General features: G+C 42.0%; 1 protein-coding gene across 2 annotated transcripts in view; it reads right to left on the bottom strand.

Annotated features, from left to right (window-relative positions):
• ARFGEF3 (ARFGEF family member 3) overlaps positions 1 to 15,192 on the bottom strand; it is a 216,440-nt gene that overhangs the window by 18,926 nt on the left and 182,322 nt on the right. For both annotated transcript variants that reach the window (XM_033938199.1, XM_033938198.1), the window contains 4 exons: positions 14,849 to 14,963; positions 13,576 to 13,678; positions 11,116 to 11,247; positions 4,016 to 4,146 (listed from right to left, as the gene is read on the bottom strand). In XM_033938199.1, coding sequence (XP_033794090.1) covers positions 4,016 to 4,146; positions 11,116 to 11,247; positions 13,576 to 13,678; positions 14,849 to 14,963 — 481 coding nt within the window. The remainder of the gene's footprint in view (positions 1 to 4,015; positions 4,147 to 11,115; positions 11,248 to 13,575; positions 13,679 to 14,848; positions 14,964 to 15,192) is intronic.

Here is a 15,192-nt window from a genome sequence, read left to right on the forward strand (position 1 = left end):
ACAGCCACAGACATAAGAACATAAGAGTTGTCCTATTGGAACAAAACGAAGGTCCATGAAGCCCAGTATCCTGTTTCCAACAGTGGCCAATGCAACAAATTCACTCAAACCAAAACGTGTTCCCCAGGGCTTGGACTCTTATGACTCCAGGGTGCACAACAAGAACCATCCTCCCCCCCCCCAACTAAAAGCAGAGAGTCACAAACAAATCTCACCGTTTAGAAGAGTATCCAGTCCAAAATTAAGAGATGAGTGAAACAGCAGGATCCTAGGGCCTGATTGGTCTAGGCACCTAAAGCCACTCCCGCTATAGGAGGGGCCTTAGGTGCTTGGGCCAATCAGGCCCTAGGATCCTGTGGGTTAGGCAGGGGAGGGGAGGGGCGGGCCCGCCTCATTTGGACGGAGGCAGGCCTGCTGGCCAGACGAGCGAGGAGCTGTCCGGTCCAACTTGGAAAGTAAGACTAAGGGTGGTGTTTCGGGATGGCGGGGTTTGTTGGGGGAGGGTCCGGCAGGAGGGGTTGGGCACCCTCCTATTGGCGATATAGGGGGCCGTTGGGGGGGCCGGCAGGAGGGGTTGGGCACCCTCCTATCAGTGATCATAGGTGGGCTGTTGGGGAGCTGGCAGGAGGGGTTGGATATCCTCCTGCCGGCGATCGTCGGGGGAGGGGGGGGGCGGGTTCTATTGGCAGGAAGGGTTGATCTGACAAATGCAAGTTGGATCGAGAGTAAATGCGGCAACGTGCGAGTTGGATCGAAAGTTGGAGGAGACAGACAACATGGCGGAGACATCTAACACCCGGTCACGAACACGGTGAAACACAGGTAAATAGCGGTTCCTAGAAGGGGGGACATTGGCCTGCGGGGACAAATCTATTCACCGTTTTTGCGGGCGGTGAAAGGATTTGTCCCCGCGTCTGTGGCGATTTGCTAATGAGGTCACCATAACCCGCAGCCAAACCGCAGCCACGCAGCGGTTCGCTGCGGGGATCGCTCCCCGTGTCATTCTCTAAAGTAGAGCTCTATGTAATGCCGACACCGAAGTATTTGAGATTTCAACCACAGCAAAGAACCCATAGGGTGGCCTAATTTATCTTGTGGTAAACACAATACATAATGTTTACTCTGGCAATATGCAAAGGTGTCACCCTAAAAGTTCGCAGCTGTTCTCTGGAGCCATCAGCAGAGTTGAGGTCCCAGAATAATAATAATAACAACAATTTTTTATATACCGCAGGACCGTGAAGTTCTATGCAGTTTACAATGATTAAAGATGTTACAGATAGAGTGGAATCAACAAAGTATAGACTTGATTGACAGTTCTAGAGATCATTTGTTGAGGACCAGGATTGTATAGGTTGGTTTCCTAAGTATTTCAGGAACAGTTGTGTTTTTAGACGTTTCCTGAATTCCCTATAGGTAGTAGGCACGAGTAATTGTTCTAGATCTTTACCCCACAGAGCTGCTTGATGTGAGAAAAGATGTTGGTGATGACTTTTAAATTTACAGCCTCTGACCAGTGGAGAAACAAAGTTCGGGTGTGAGCTTCGCCTATGTCTGTTGGTTGAGAAAGAGAAAAGGTCTGTTATATATTTAGGGGCTAAGCCATAAAGTACCTTGAAGCAAAAACAACCAAACTTGAATTTCACATGTGCCTCCATCGGCAGCCAGTGTAGAAGTCGATAGAAAGGTGTTACGTGGTCAGACTTCTTCAGTCCATAAAGTAGTCTGACCGCTGCATTTTGTACCAGTTGAAATCGCCGTATTTTCTTCTGGGGGAGTGCCAAGTAGGCACTCATGTTACCTGAAAGGTCCCAGAACAGACCAGGGCTGATGCTTATCCATCTGCAACTGGCTTTCTTCCTTAGAATAACCAAAGAGGTAAGCTGGGGTCTTTTTTGGAACCAAAGAGATCAGCCTCCCCCAGGCCTTGGACCTGCTTCTTCAGGGCCTCCTGAAAAAATAGACAGTTCTTAAAGGAAAGATAACTCAGATGCTTCTTGGAGACTGTATCCACTGTGGGGACCGAACTGAGTGCCTCACCCAAATGTCGTCTGTGGGTGACTGGCAGCTGCGAAGCCACGCTCTAATAGAGATGGTCTGTGAACCAGAAATTTTGTAGCAGGGCTGGCTACCGAGCAGTGCAGCCTTAATCTGCCCAGCCGAGCCACGGAACAGATACACCAGCCACATAACCTACCATTTGTTAAATGTAAAGAAAATACTGATTTTCTTTCTACGAGGCACCAGCTCATACCAGTGATGTCATTGGGAAAAATCAGTTTCTCTACCTCCATCTTCTGGTAGAAAGGAGATTACAAACGAATCATACAGAACGGGGCACAGTTGCATGCTAAGGAATGCCTTTTCTTAAACACTGGCGGTGTAGGCTAATTTAAACAAACACGGATATTCAATGCTGGGCCACATTTGGCTACAAGCATTCAATATCCAGATACTGCCAGTATTCAAAACGCTGGTACCCAGATAGCTATCCGGGCAAGTCAGGCCTGCCATTTATGTGATCCTACTTGCCTGGAAAGTAGGTATCTGGGCATCAGCTCCGAACAGCAGCAGTGACTGGATAATTTCTGGCTCTGCCTATGCTCAGTCCCTGGATCGACATGACACTAACCCATAGTTCAGTGGTCAGACATTATATTCAGTGGCACTGTCAGCATGAGCAAACCACACAGGAATCGCTTGTGCCCTGTTAACTCCCACTAAATATTTTGCTAGATGATCCCCCTCAATTCCTCAAATTTGATGAAATGAGACAACTGTCCTCAAATCTATGCTTCAACCTTTTGCCATTTTTTTTCCTCTATGTTATGTATCCATCTTTGCACACTTTGGTAAAAATAACTAGGCACATATCCAGACCTGAAAATACCTCTTTGCTACCAGAAAAATGGCCCCATTCAGCATTTTCATCTTTTTATTTACAGCTCCTGGTAAATAACAAGCTGAAACTGCAACTTTCACAATAACTTATGGAAAGAAAAATCCCCTTACCCCAGCTTCCTGTCATACAGTGCAGCATTAGTGAAGAAAGGGAGAGAAGAAACCCCACACCGTTAAATAATCATGCTTCCCTGCAGCCAGGATTTGAACATGTAAGGCTTACAAAACAGATCACAAACAGAACCGCAATGAGCAGAAGTTTTTTTGCTGATGCAGTCGCTGACAAAACATTCTGCTGATAAGGAACAGGAACATCTTTCTAAGTGCCACAGCACAATGCTGATCAGCCCTATCATATTTTTTTGTTTAGCTCCGGTCTTCAACCAGGCAAACTGATATCAGATGTCACGTATGACAAATGACTCATTCTGAAGATCATCAAAGACTAGCGTCCCAATGTCTGGGAAAGAATAGATGCATCCAAGTGACAGCCATGCTATGCAAGATGATCTCATACCCATAATGAATAGAGAACTCCCTCGTGCTAAGTAGAGAATGACTTGGGGACAAATTTTTCCCTGTCTCTGCGGGAACTCATTTTCCCGTGCCCACGAGTTCTTTTCCTGTCCCTGCCCCATTCCAAGTGTTCGAGGCTCGTGCAGTTAAAGCAGAGCTTACAGGAATGGGGCAGGGATAGTGACAAAATTCACGGGGACGGGGAAATTGAGTTCCTGCGGGGACGGGGATAAATTTGTCCCTGTACTGGGAGACAAAGACAGCTGTGTTCTATGGAGGTCTGGCTGTAAAAGTGAGAGGGAGATATTCACAGAGAAGAGGCAAGAAAGGAAGACATAGCATTAAGGAAATGGGGCATGGACTGTAGAGGGCTGGGGTGTCACCTGTCTTATTTGGTACTCTCTCCCTTCATTCATAATCCTACTCCCAAGCCTCCTTTCCAGGTGGAGCTTTCAGCAATGCAGCTCAGAGTCAAAACTTGTGTTCAAGATGCCAATGCATCTCAACAATCATTTAAGAAGCCACAGCTGGAAGAGACACATGAGCTATGACAGTGTCACAATGTTCTCCACTTTGTCCATCTGGATCATTAGTTTACCTTTTCTGGGTGTGTCCATTGGGTTTTTCATCAGGAGGCAAATCGATGATGAGGACGCAGAACTGGGCATGCTCAAAGCCTTCTTTATTATTTGGAGTCTTTGGCGAGCACTGGGTATCCAACATGAAAACCTGAAAAGCATAAGTAGTTCAATACCTGCATTCACTGAACACCACAGGCGATGGACAATATACGTCCCATTTCACATAATAATTGGTTGCGAGGCACTATCGGTGGGGAGCTCTGGGTGTCTGTAGCTGCTGCCGACGGAGCTCCACCACCGCACCGACCCAAACAGCAGTTTTCAGGCCGGCTGCGAGTGCCTCGCGTCTGGACCAAATTGTGTCCCATTCCTCCGGAGAAGGGCTCAATTGCTCCATACGTGACCTAGCTAGATTTAAAGTTCCGGTTAGTGCAAAAAAATACAGTAAAATACAGTAATTTAAAGGGAATAACCCTTCAGACCGGCACTACCTCAGGATTTTTTTTCAGAACAGACTCCACAGGCTCTCAAAGCAATATGCCTTGCTTGATTTAGGGGGTAAGGCTTACTGCTGAGGCTCCTCTAAAAAAATGTGGGGAGGTGGAGGAAATGGGGGAAGGGACCCCACTTGAGACCTGCCAAGTTTAACACCCCCGAGGTCAGAAGGACCCCCAAACAGTGGCTCAATCCGGCCAAAAAACAGGACTCCTAAACAAATTCCAACAGCCCTACCAAGGGAGATGGGTACAACTCACTCAACACCTGCTGGAGACTGAAAGAAGACTGATAGAAATAGGGAAAGGTATCTCTTTATGTACTATTCCACAGTTTTGTTTTCAGTTTCCACCTGCTGATCATGATTGGGATATATACCCACTCGTAAAGATTAACCTGGAGAGTGCTAAAGAATGTACAGCTATGCATAACATTGTGATTTCATAATACCTCTCGGTACTAGCTATAGAAAACATCAACTCGACAGTTTTGATGATACAATTATGCTGACACACCAAAAGACAACATTTTCATTCCAGATTGAGCCTTGCCAAGATTGCCAGGCTGACTAATACCCAACTGGTGATTTTTAAGTTGTGATCACTTGCTGAAGAGGTACATATCCATTCTTAAAACAGTATTACTAAGAGAAGTTATTTTACTAGTACAGCAAAACCCTGGCTTGCAAGTAACTTGATTTGCAAGTGTTTTGCAAGATATACAAGCAATCTCTTGCAATACAAGTACATACAGTATACACATATTACATCATCACAACTCTTACATCATGGCTCTTCTCTCTCTGACATTGCAAGAGTGTACTGACTGTTCTAAATGAGCAAGGTCTTGCAATACAAGTACGTATAGTATTTTGTAGTAAAGGTTTTGGGTTGTGGAACAAATCGTCTGAGTTTCCATTATTTCTTATGGAGAAATTTGCTTTGATATACAAGTGTTTTGGATTTGTTTTTGGAACAAATTATGCTTGCAAACCAAGGTTTTACTGTACTTCATTTTCAGTTATGGCACCTATTCTTTGGAACTCTCTCCCCACTTACCTTTGTGAAGAAAAATTGTTTATTACATTTAAAGCCCAACTAAAGGCATTTTACTTCTCTCAAGTATTTTGCTCATAGGTTGTTTTTTTTTTTTTGGGGGGGGGTTATATTATGGGTACCCCTTTTTTCTTCCCTTTCCCTATTTTACTTTTGCAAATTTTATTGTAATTTAACTTTATTGTTTTTCCCTTTAAATGTAAGAGTTTGTTTTGTATTGCTTTATTCCCTTATTTTATACTTATTGTAAACCACATAGATTTTAACTTTTTTGTTTTATATTTGCGGTACATTAAATAAATTGAACATGAACTTGCTCAACTGAAGACACAGGTTGCTGCCTTCACAGTGTTTCTAGTCTTGTGATGGATAATTAAAAAAAAAATTTACACATGTCTGGAAAAAAATGAAACCCCTTACATGTTTGAAAATACATTTGTATATAGGTTTTTTCTTAGTTAATTCATAATTTGTGTTTAAAGTGTCCTTCTTCAACCTTGACAAAAAGTCTTCAACACTGGGTTGTGGTGGGTAATGGTTTTCTGATTTGGTTGGGTTTGACAAATGATGACTTGTATATTTTCGTTGGCTTGTATGTTTTCTGCATATTCTTAATAAAATTTTGAATCTCAATAAAAAAAAAAAGTCTTCAACACCACTGAGTGTCAACTCAATGAATTCTTGGGTTTCATCAGAAGCTGAACTGTTTTGAGAGCTCCATCCTGTTGAAAAATTACTCAGAAATGTCTCAAATTTCAAGCACAAGTTTCTGCTGCAATACGATGTTTTGGGGTTATTTGGAAAAATGTTGTGGGTTGTGATTTTTTTTCCAGACACTATAATAATAATAATAATAATTTTATTCTTATATACCGCCAAAGCCATAGTAGTTAAAAATGGCTAAAAATGTAAAAAAGGGAGACAAAAATTTTTTCAGATATATTAGTGAAAGGAGGAAGATGAAAAATGGAATTGTAAACTAAAGATGCTGGGAACCGATATGTGGAGAGTGATGAGGAAAAAGCAAATGAGCTAAACAAATACTTCTGTTCTGTGTTCACAGAAGAAAATCCTGGAGAAGGACTGAGATTGTCTGGCATAGTTACATGAGAAAATGGAGTAGATTCTGCGCCGTTCACGGAGGAGAGTGTTTATGAGCAATTTGAAAAACTGAAGGTGGACAAAGCGATGGGACCAGACGGGATCCATCCCAGGATACTAAGGGAGCTCAGAGAGGTTCTGGCGAGTCCTATTAAAGACTTATTCAACAAATCTCTGGAGGCGGGAGTGGTTCATGGGGATTGGAGGAGAGCGAATGTGGTCCCTATTCATAAAAGTGGTCACAGGGATGAAATAGGAAACTACAGGCCAGTGAGTCTCACTTCAGTTTTGGAAAAATAATGGAAATGTTGCTGAAAGAAAGGATAGTGTACTTCCTTGAATCTAATGGGTTACAGGATCCGAGGCAACATGGCTTTACAAAAGGTAAATCATGCCAAACAAACCTGATTGAATTTTTTGATTGGGTGACCAGAGAGCTGGATCAAGGACATATGCTAGATGTAATTTACTTAGATTTCAGCAAAGCGTTTGATACAGTTCCTCATAGGAGACTGTTGAACAAACTTGAAGGGCTGAAGTTAGGACCCAAAGTGGTGAACTGGGTTAGAAACTGGCTGTCGGACAGACGCCAGAGGGTGATGGTTAATGGAAGTTGCTCGGAGGAAGGAAAGGTGAGTAGTGGAGTCCCTCAGGGTTCGGTGCTGGGGCCAATCCTGTTCAATATGTTTGTGAGTGACATTGCTGAAGGGTTAGAAGGAAAAGTGTGCCTTTTTGCAGATGATACCAAGATTTGTAACAGAGTAGACACCGAAGAGGGAGTGGAAAATATGAAAAAGGATCTGCAAAAGTTAGAGGAATGGTCTAATGCCTGGCAACTAAAATTCAATGCAAAGAAATGCAGAGTAATAAATTTGGGGATTAATAATTGGAAGGAACCGTATATGCTAGGAGGAGAGAAGCTAATATGCACGGACAGGGAGAGGGACCTTGGGGTTATAGTGTCCGAAGATCTAAAGGCGAAAAAACAGTGTGACAAGGCAGTGGCTGCTGCCAGAAGGATGCTGGGCTGTATAAAGAGAGGCGTAGTCAGTAGAAGGAAGAAGGTGTTGATGTCCCTGTACAGGTCATTGGTAAGGCCCCACTTGTATTGTGTTCAGTTTTGGAGACCGTATCTGGCGAAGGACATAAGAAGACTTGAAGCGGTCCAGAGTAGGGCGACGAAAATGATAGGAGGTTTGCGCCAGAAGACGTATGAGGAGAGACTGGAAGCCCTGAATATGAATACCCCAGAGGAAATGAGAGACAGGGGAGATATGATTCAGACGTTCAAATACTTGAAGGGTATTAACATAGAACATAATCTTTTCCAGAGAACATAATTTGAGGTTGAGGGGTGGTAGATTCAAAGGCAATGTTAGGAAATTCTACTTTACGGAGAGGGTGGTGGATGCCTGGAATGTGCTCTCGAGAGAGGTGGTGGAGAGTAAAACTGTGACTGAGTTCAAAGAAGCGTTGGATGAACACAGAGGATCTAAAATAAGAAAATAATATCAAAAATTGAACTAAGGTCAGTACTGGGCAGACTTGCACGGTCTGTGTCTGTATATGGCCATTTGGTGGAGGATGGGCTGGGGAGGGTTTCAATGGCTGGGAGGGTGCAGATGGGCTGGAGTAGGTTTTAACGGAGATTTCAGAAGTAGGAACCCAAGCACAGTACTGGGTAGAGCTTTGGATTCTTGCCCAGAAATAGCTAAGAAGAAAAAACTAAAAAATTTAAATTGAATCAGGTTGAGCAGACTGGATGGACCATTCGGGTCTTTATCTGCTGTCATCTACTATGTTACTATGTTTCACTATGTAGTTCGAGGCGGTTTACAATAAGAGGAGCTGGACAATCAGCGAAGATAGGCACAATGTAAAGTAATGGAATACATGTAAACAGGATACAGAGATATGAAGGGCTGAAACAATCATGTAGAGCAGGGGTGCCCACACTTTTTTGACTCGCGAGCTACTTTTAAAATGACTATGTCAAAATGATCTACCAACAATAAAATTTTAAAAAAACACAACGCACACTGTACGCATAGAATTGTTAATTATCATTCCTATTTCGGTGTTTTTTCAAAGAGGTCAAAATAGATGACTCTATGCACTGTCACCTAAGTATCAACCATACAAAAATAGACAAATTACCCACCCCCTCCCTTTTTACTAAACCACAATAGCAGTTTTTAGCGCAGGGAGCTGCGCTGAATGCCCAGCGCTTCTCTCGACGCTCATAGGCTCCCTGCGCTAAAAACCACTATTGCGGTTTAGTAAAAGGGGACCATATTGTAAAATATAGACAGCAGATATAAATTCAGACACATTTTGATCACTAAATTTAAAATAAAATCATTTTTTCTACCTTGTCTGGTGATTTCATGAGTCTCTGGTTGCACTTTCTTCTTCTGACTGTGCATCCAATCTTTCTTTCAGCCTGTATGATTCCTCTCCTCCAAACCTCATTTCCCCCCAACTTTTTCTTCCTCTCTCCCTGCCCTTTCTTTCTTTCTCTCTTCATGCCCCCTTTCTTATTTTCCTGTTTCTCTTCTTTCCTTCTGTCTCCCTGCCTGCGCCCCTTTCTTTCTTTCTCCCTGCCCTTCCCCAAGCCACTGCCACTGCCATCGGGGAATGGGACCCAAAAGCCACCAATGGATAACGCTGACGCCGCCCCATGCTCTCTCTGCTTCGGGCCGATCAATCTTCCTCTCCCCGATGTCAATTCTGCCGTCGGAGAGGAAGTTCCACCCAGCCAGGCAGCGATTGGCTGGCCCGAACTTCCTCTCCGACGACAGAATTGACGTCGGGGAGAGGAAGATTGATCGGCCCGATAGATCGCCAAGGCAAAGGGAGTCCTGGATGATCGACTCACTTTGCCTTGGCGAGCTACGGTCGATCACGATCGACCTATTGGGCACCCCTGATGTAGAGTCTAGCCACGGAATAGGGTTATAACACAAAAAAATCAAGCTGCAGTCAGCAAAATCATATCTCTTTAGCCTTCATCAGGGTCTTGTGATTGAATATCTGGTTTCCAACCAAATTACTGGCTGTTAAGTAAGCAACTATTATTACTTAACTTTTTGCTTTATTTTAAAAAAACTAAACAATGTTATTCCTGATTTGAATTTTTCTCTATAATAACATGAGACCTTAAAAAAGGTACTAAGATTTTGAACACTGTTCTACCCATGAGCTTTCCTCTCCTAGAAACATGATGACAGATAAAGGCCAAATGGCCCATCCAGTCTGCCCATCCACAGTAACCATTATCTCTTCCTGTCTCTAAAAGATCCAACGTGCCTATCCCAGAATTCAGAAAGTCTCTGTTTCCACCACCTCTTCCAGGAGACTGTTCCATGCATCTACCACCCTTTCTGTAAAAAAGTATTTCCTTAGATTACTCCTGAGCCTATCACCTTGTAACTTCATCCTATGCCCTCTCATTTTGGAACTTCCTTTCAAATGATAGAGACTCGATTCATGCATATTTATGCTATGTAGGTATTTAAACATCTCTATCATATCTCCCCCTCTCCCACCTTTCCTTTAAAGTATACAGACTGAGATCTTTAAGTCTGTCCTTATACGCCTTATGACGAAGACTACACACCATTTTAGTAGCCGTCCTCTAGACCAGTGGTTCCCAACCCTGTCCTGGAGGACCACCAGGCCAATCGGGTTTTCAGGCTAGCCCTAATGAATATGCATGGAGCAGATTTGCATGCCTGTCACTTCCATTGTATGCAAATCTCTCTCATGCATATTCATTAGGGCTATCCCGAAAATCCGATTGGCCTGGTGGTCCTCCAGGACAGGGTTGTGAACCACTGCTCTAGACTGACTTCATCCTTTTTATATCTTTTTGAAGGTGTGGCCTCCAGAATTGTATACAATATTCTAAATGAGGTCTCACCAGAGTCTTATACAGGGGCATCAATACCTCCTTTTTCCTACTGGCCATACCTCTTCCTATGCACCTTAGCATTCTTCTGGCTTTTGCCATCACCTTTTCAACCTGTTTGGCCACCTTAAAATCATCACATACAAGTCCCGCTCTTCAGTCGTGTACAAATTCTTTACCCCTAAACTGTACCGTTCCTTCAGGGTTTTGCAGCCCAAATGCATGACCTTAGCATTAAATTTTAGCTGCCAAATTTCAGACCATTTTTCAAGCTTCGCTAGATCTTTCTTCATGTCATTCACACCATCTGGGATGTCTACTCTATTGCAGATTTTTGTATCATCACAAAGAGGCAAATCTTACCTGATAGCCCTTCAGCAATATCGGTTATAAAAATGTTAAAAAGAACAGGCCCAAGAACAGAACCTTGAGGAACACCACAGGTAACATCCCTTTCCTCAGAGCGATCTCCAATAACCACTACCCTCTGTCTTGTTAACCCTGTGTGAGCCTCTGACTTGTAGTACTTTATTTCTCACATTAGTTGGCTGGTTACCTGCTGTGTCATGGCTCGAATTCTCCAGTATTCAACCTCAGCATTGGGACAGAGAGAGGGAGCTGCCACTTTCACTTCACAGGCATCTCCAGAAAAGTTTTCAGAGCCGCTGTGGAAATAGCCCAATAAGTTCTAAAGGGAGACAAAACATTCAGCTTTCACTAAATGAGAAGGGCAAAAATACTCCTAGTGAGGTGGGGTCTGATGGCACAGCACAACCTAGCAGTACAGAATGACGTCTACAGTGCAGTTGTGTTTGAGTATGTTAGACCAGGGATAGGGCAAGGCAAACCTTCAGCCTTAAATGTTCATGTCTCAATTACAGGCACCTATTTTTGCTGTTACACTGGTATTCTACAAAAGAAAGCAGAAGCCTACATTTCATTATAGAACAGATATACATGTTGCCAAAATAATATAGGATACTTAGAATTAGTTGTTTACAGTTTTTTTAATTTTTATATAAAAATATTTTGGGCTTTTGGGTATTTGTGTGGGCTGTTGGTATGGACTTTCCTATCTAGTATATGGAGTTCTTTTCCAATATGTGATTTTATCTAAAATTGTAAACCACTTAGATTGCATTGTAAGTTTGTGGTATATCAAACTGAATAAATCTGTGGTAAAAGCAGTTAGCTTAGCAGTGTTTAAAAAAGGGTTGAATAATTTCCTAAAAGTCCATAAACTATTATTAAGATGAACTTGAGAAAATCTACTGCTTATCCCTAGGATAAGCAACATAAAATCTGTTTTACTCTTTGGGATATTGCCAGGTATTTGTGCCCTGGGTTGGCCACTGTTGGAAAGAGGATAACTGAGTTTGATGGACTTTCAGTCTGCCCCATGCTCTTCCCCGAGAAGATTAGGGCCCTAATATTCAAAAAAATTATCTTGATATATTAGTAGCTGTTATGTGGATAACTCTCTTAGCAGGCACTAGTATCTGAATAACTATTCAGAGAAATTTAGGAAAGATACATTCTACCTTTATCCAGATAGTTCTGAATATTGGCACTATCCACACAGCAGTATAGTGTTGCTAACTATCCAGATAGTGGCTGGCATTAAAAAAAATTTCAAACTGAGACAGGAGCTTTGATAAGGCCTGACTTTAGTGCAGGAAGAGGCGGTCGGAGCATACAGCGAGTGATTTCCTTCACTCCCTGGCGCTCCGGCTGCTCTCTCCTGCCTCTCCAGCTGCCCTCTCTAGTCTCCCCCCACAAAAAACTGTATTCGTGGTTTTTCAAGATTCGCGGGGGTTCCTGGAATAGAACCCCCACAAATTTCAGGGGAGTACTGTACTGCATTTCTGAGGTATAACCAAAGCAGTTTACGTATGTTATGTGCAGGCACTTTCTCGGACCCTAGTGGTCTCATAATGTAAGTTGTGGAATGGAATGTTAAATGACATCTCCAGGGTCACACAGAGCTGCTGTGGGAATTAAATCCAGTTCACTCAATTCTCAACTCACTGAACTATTAGACTCCTCCTCCACTCCAGGACAAATATTGTATAATACTGGACATCGGTGTCTCAAACCTTTTTAGCTCCGGCATACTAAATGGAACAAATGTTTTTCGCGGCACTTTATAATTAAAATAATAAAAATGAAAACCAACAAAAACATTAAATTTGAGAGTTATTTATTATAAGTTATTTAAGCTATGTTTGGATAACTGTAACAATGGTGAAATTAAAGTAGACAGGATTGCTAATCAATGTGATGGATGTGCTTGTTTTTGATTGCAAATTAGCTCAAAATGTGTCTTGATAGTCGACAAGCAATCACGCATTTCATCATCCACTATCTGCAGTCGTTCTCTTTTTTTCAATTTAATTTCTGACAGAGCAGAAATTCCAAGTTCACAAAGATGAGAACCAAACGGTAACAAAGCCTTGACTGATTTATTGCTCAAGTTAGGATAACTATAGCATAAAAAATAAAACTAAAAATTATGTGACATTAGTTTTCAAGGACCAATCACGTCAAAGAATGATGCTTGTCTGGGCAGCAGCATCCTTACGCACACAGACACTCATAACATTGACAGATTCTTGGGTATGCGACGTACATGTCATCTATTCTAGTGTACACTTATGAAGGGAATTTTTAAAAATAAAGTAAAATTCTGGAATCTCTTGTGGCACACCACTGTGTCTTGGAACACAGTTTGAGAGACACTGCTATACACAACTTACTTGCACACAAGATGGACAACTTTCAAAGCTCATTTTCCTAGAAAAATGATTTTTTTAACACTCTATTCCCCATGTCTTGCTGAGTGGATGGAAGGGGGTGGTGATGGGGAACTAGAGTTCAAGTTCCTAACTGTGATCACTCTGCCCATGACTATACTACCAGCTCTTCCATTCAGCACTCCTGCTGCGCTTGGTGTGAATTCTGGGAAAATAATTTTCCAGAACAGATTAGATTTATTATTAGTATTTTTTTTTTTTACCTTCACTGGCTCGAGTGTAGCAGAAAAAGCATTCTGTAACGCACAGCAGGCCAGTCTCCACATCTCTTCAGTAAAAACGGGCCCAGCCGTAACCAGGACATACCTGAGACCCAAGACAACCCTCTGTTACATTTCTATACCAAAAAAAATGGAGATTTCCTTTTACAAGATATAGCAGAAAGAGAGACTGCAAGTAATTGGCTATATGAGAAACCTAGGATGTGTCTCACATATCAAGAAGGACTTAACAGGTTAGGGCTCTTCACCTTGGAAAACAGATGAGGGAGGGGAAGTATGAGAAGTTTATAAAATCACATTTGATACAGAACATGCTAATAGGGAAAAGTGCTAGGACTAGAAGATACTCCATGAAAACAACAGGCAGCAGATTTGAAAAGAAACTGAAATTAAACATTTTTTTTTTTCAACCAGTGCAAAATTAAGCTGTGGAACTGTTCAGAAGCAGCACAGCTGGATTTAAAACTGTTTTGCACAAGTTTTTGGAGGACAGATGGAGACGTAAGCAACATGTAATAGGTCTCTCCACTAGGATCTGCTGTGTAGGTTCTAGTTACCCAGACTGCCCTTTGTCAAAGATGGGATTCTGAAGAACAAATGGTCTGACTAAGCATGACACTTCTTACGCTCTTATATATTGCTTGATATGAACAGAAAACATGTGGAATATTCTGTCCGCATGTGTATAAATCACCAGTAAGTAATGTAAGCACTCACACTGAAGTACTGCAGAACAGCTAAAAACTTGCAATCTACTGTATTCATTGAAGTATTTACCACAACAGAACATTTAGCTCTGTCTAAAATTAAGCTATTCATTTTTATTTTAAAGCAAATCATCTGCTTGCTCTTTTTCTACATGGAAAGCTCATAATATTCTTTTTGAACCTTTCTGTGTATATATGCATTCATATGTGTGTGTTTTCTGTAGAAGTACTACATGTGTTGTATCTTTGAGGGGTAGTGGGAGGGTGGTTTGCTGGGGAGGAAGTCATTTTATTTGAAGTTAGAGCATTTTGCAGGGAGGTGAAACAGTTGCAGGGGCTATTTCTTGAGACAGTTCCTAGTGTAGGCAGACAAAGACAGTTTGGCATTAATCATCAAGTCGGTGCGCCTTCAAGAACCCTATGAAGAAATCTTGCATTGTCCTTAGAAAGAGAATGAAAAGACTGGAATCAGATTTAGAAATATATAAACAAATGAATATCTGGAAGTCTTTGTTGCCCGCTGGCCGATTACAATATTTTGGCCTTACCTTATACAAGAACAACCAACCCTGGAGATGGACTCTGTAGGTTCAGAAACACAGGCTACCAGTAGCTTGAAGAGATCCTTCAGCATTGTGTTGATTAGACGTTCATATCCAATGTCTAAGACGAGAATGTCCAATTTTAAATTTCAGTCTCTGATATCATCACACTTATTTTATATATGTACATCTGGTAGCGCTATAGAAATAATTAATAGTGGTAGTAGTATATATCAAAATCCACTTATGTATTTCTTTCTTCATATGATAGGTAATATAATTATTACACATTGTGAGTACAGTCTATCTCACAAACATTTGTTCAGTGGACCAGCCAGCTACCTGGGGAA

This window comes from Geotrypetes seraphini, chromosome 3 (assembly GCF_902459505.1).
Source record: "Geotrypetes seraphini chromosome 3, aGeoSer1.1, whole genome shotgun sequence".
Lineage (NCBI taxonomy): Eukaryota > Metazoa > Chordata > Amphibia > Gymnophiona > Dermophiidae > Geotrypetes > Geotrypetes seraphini.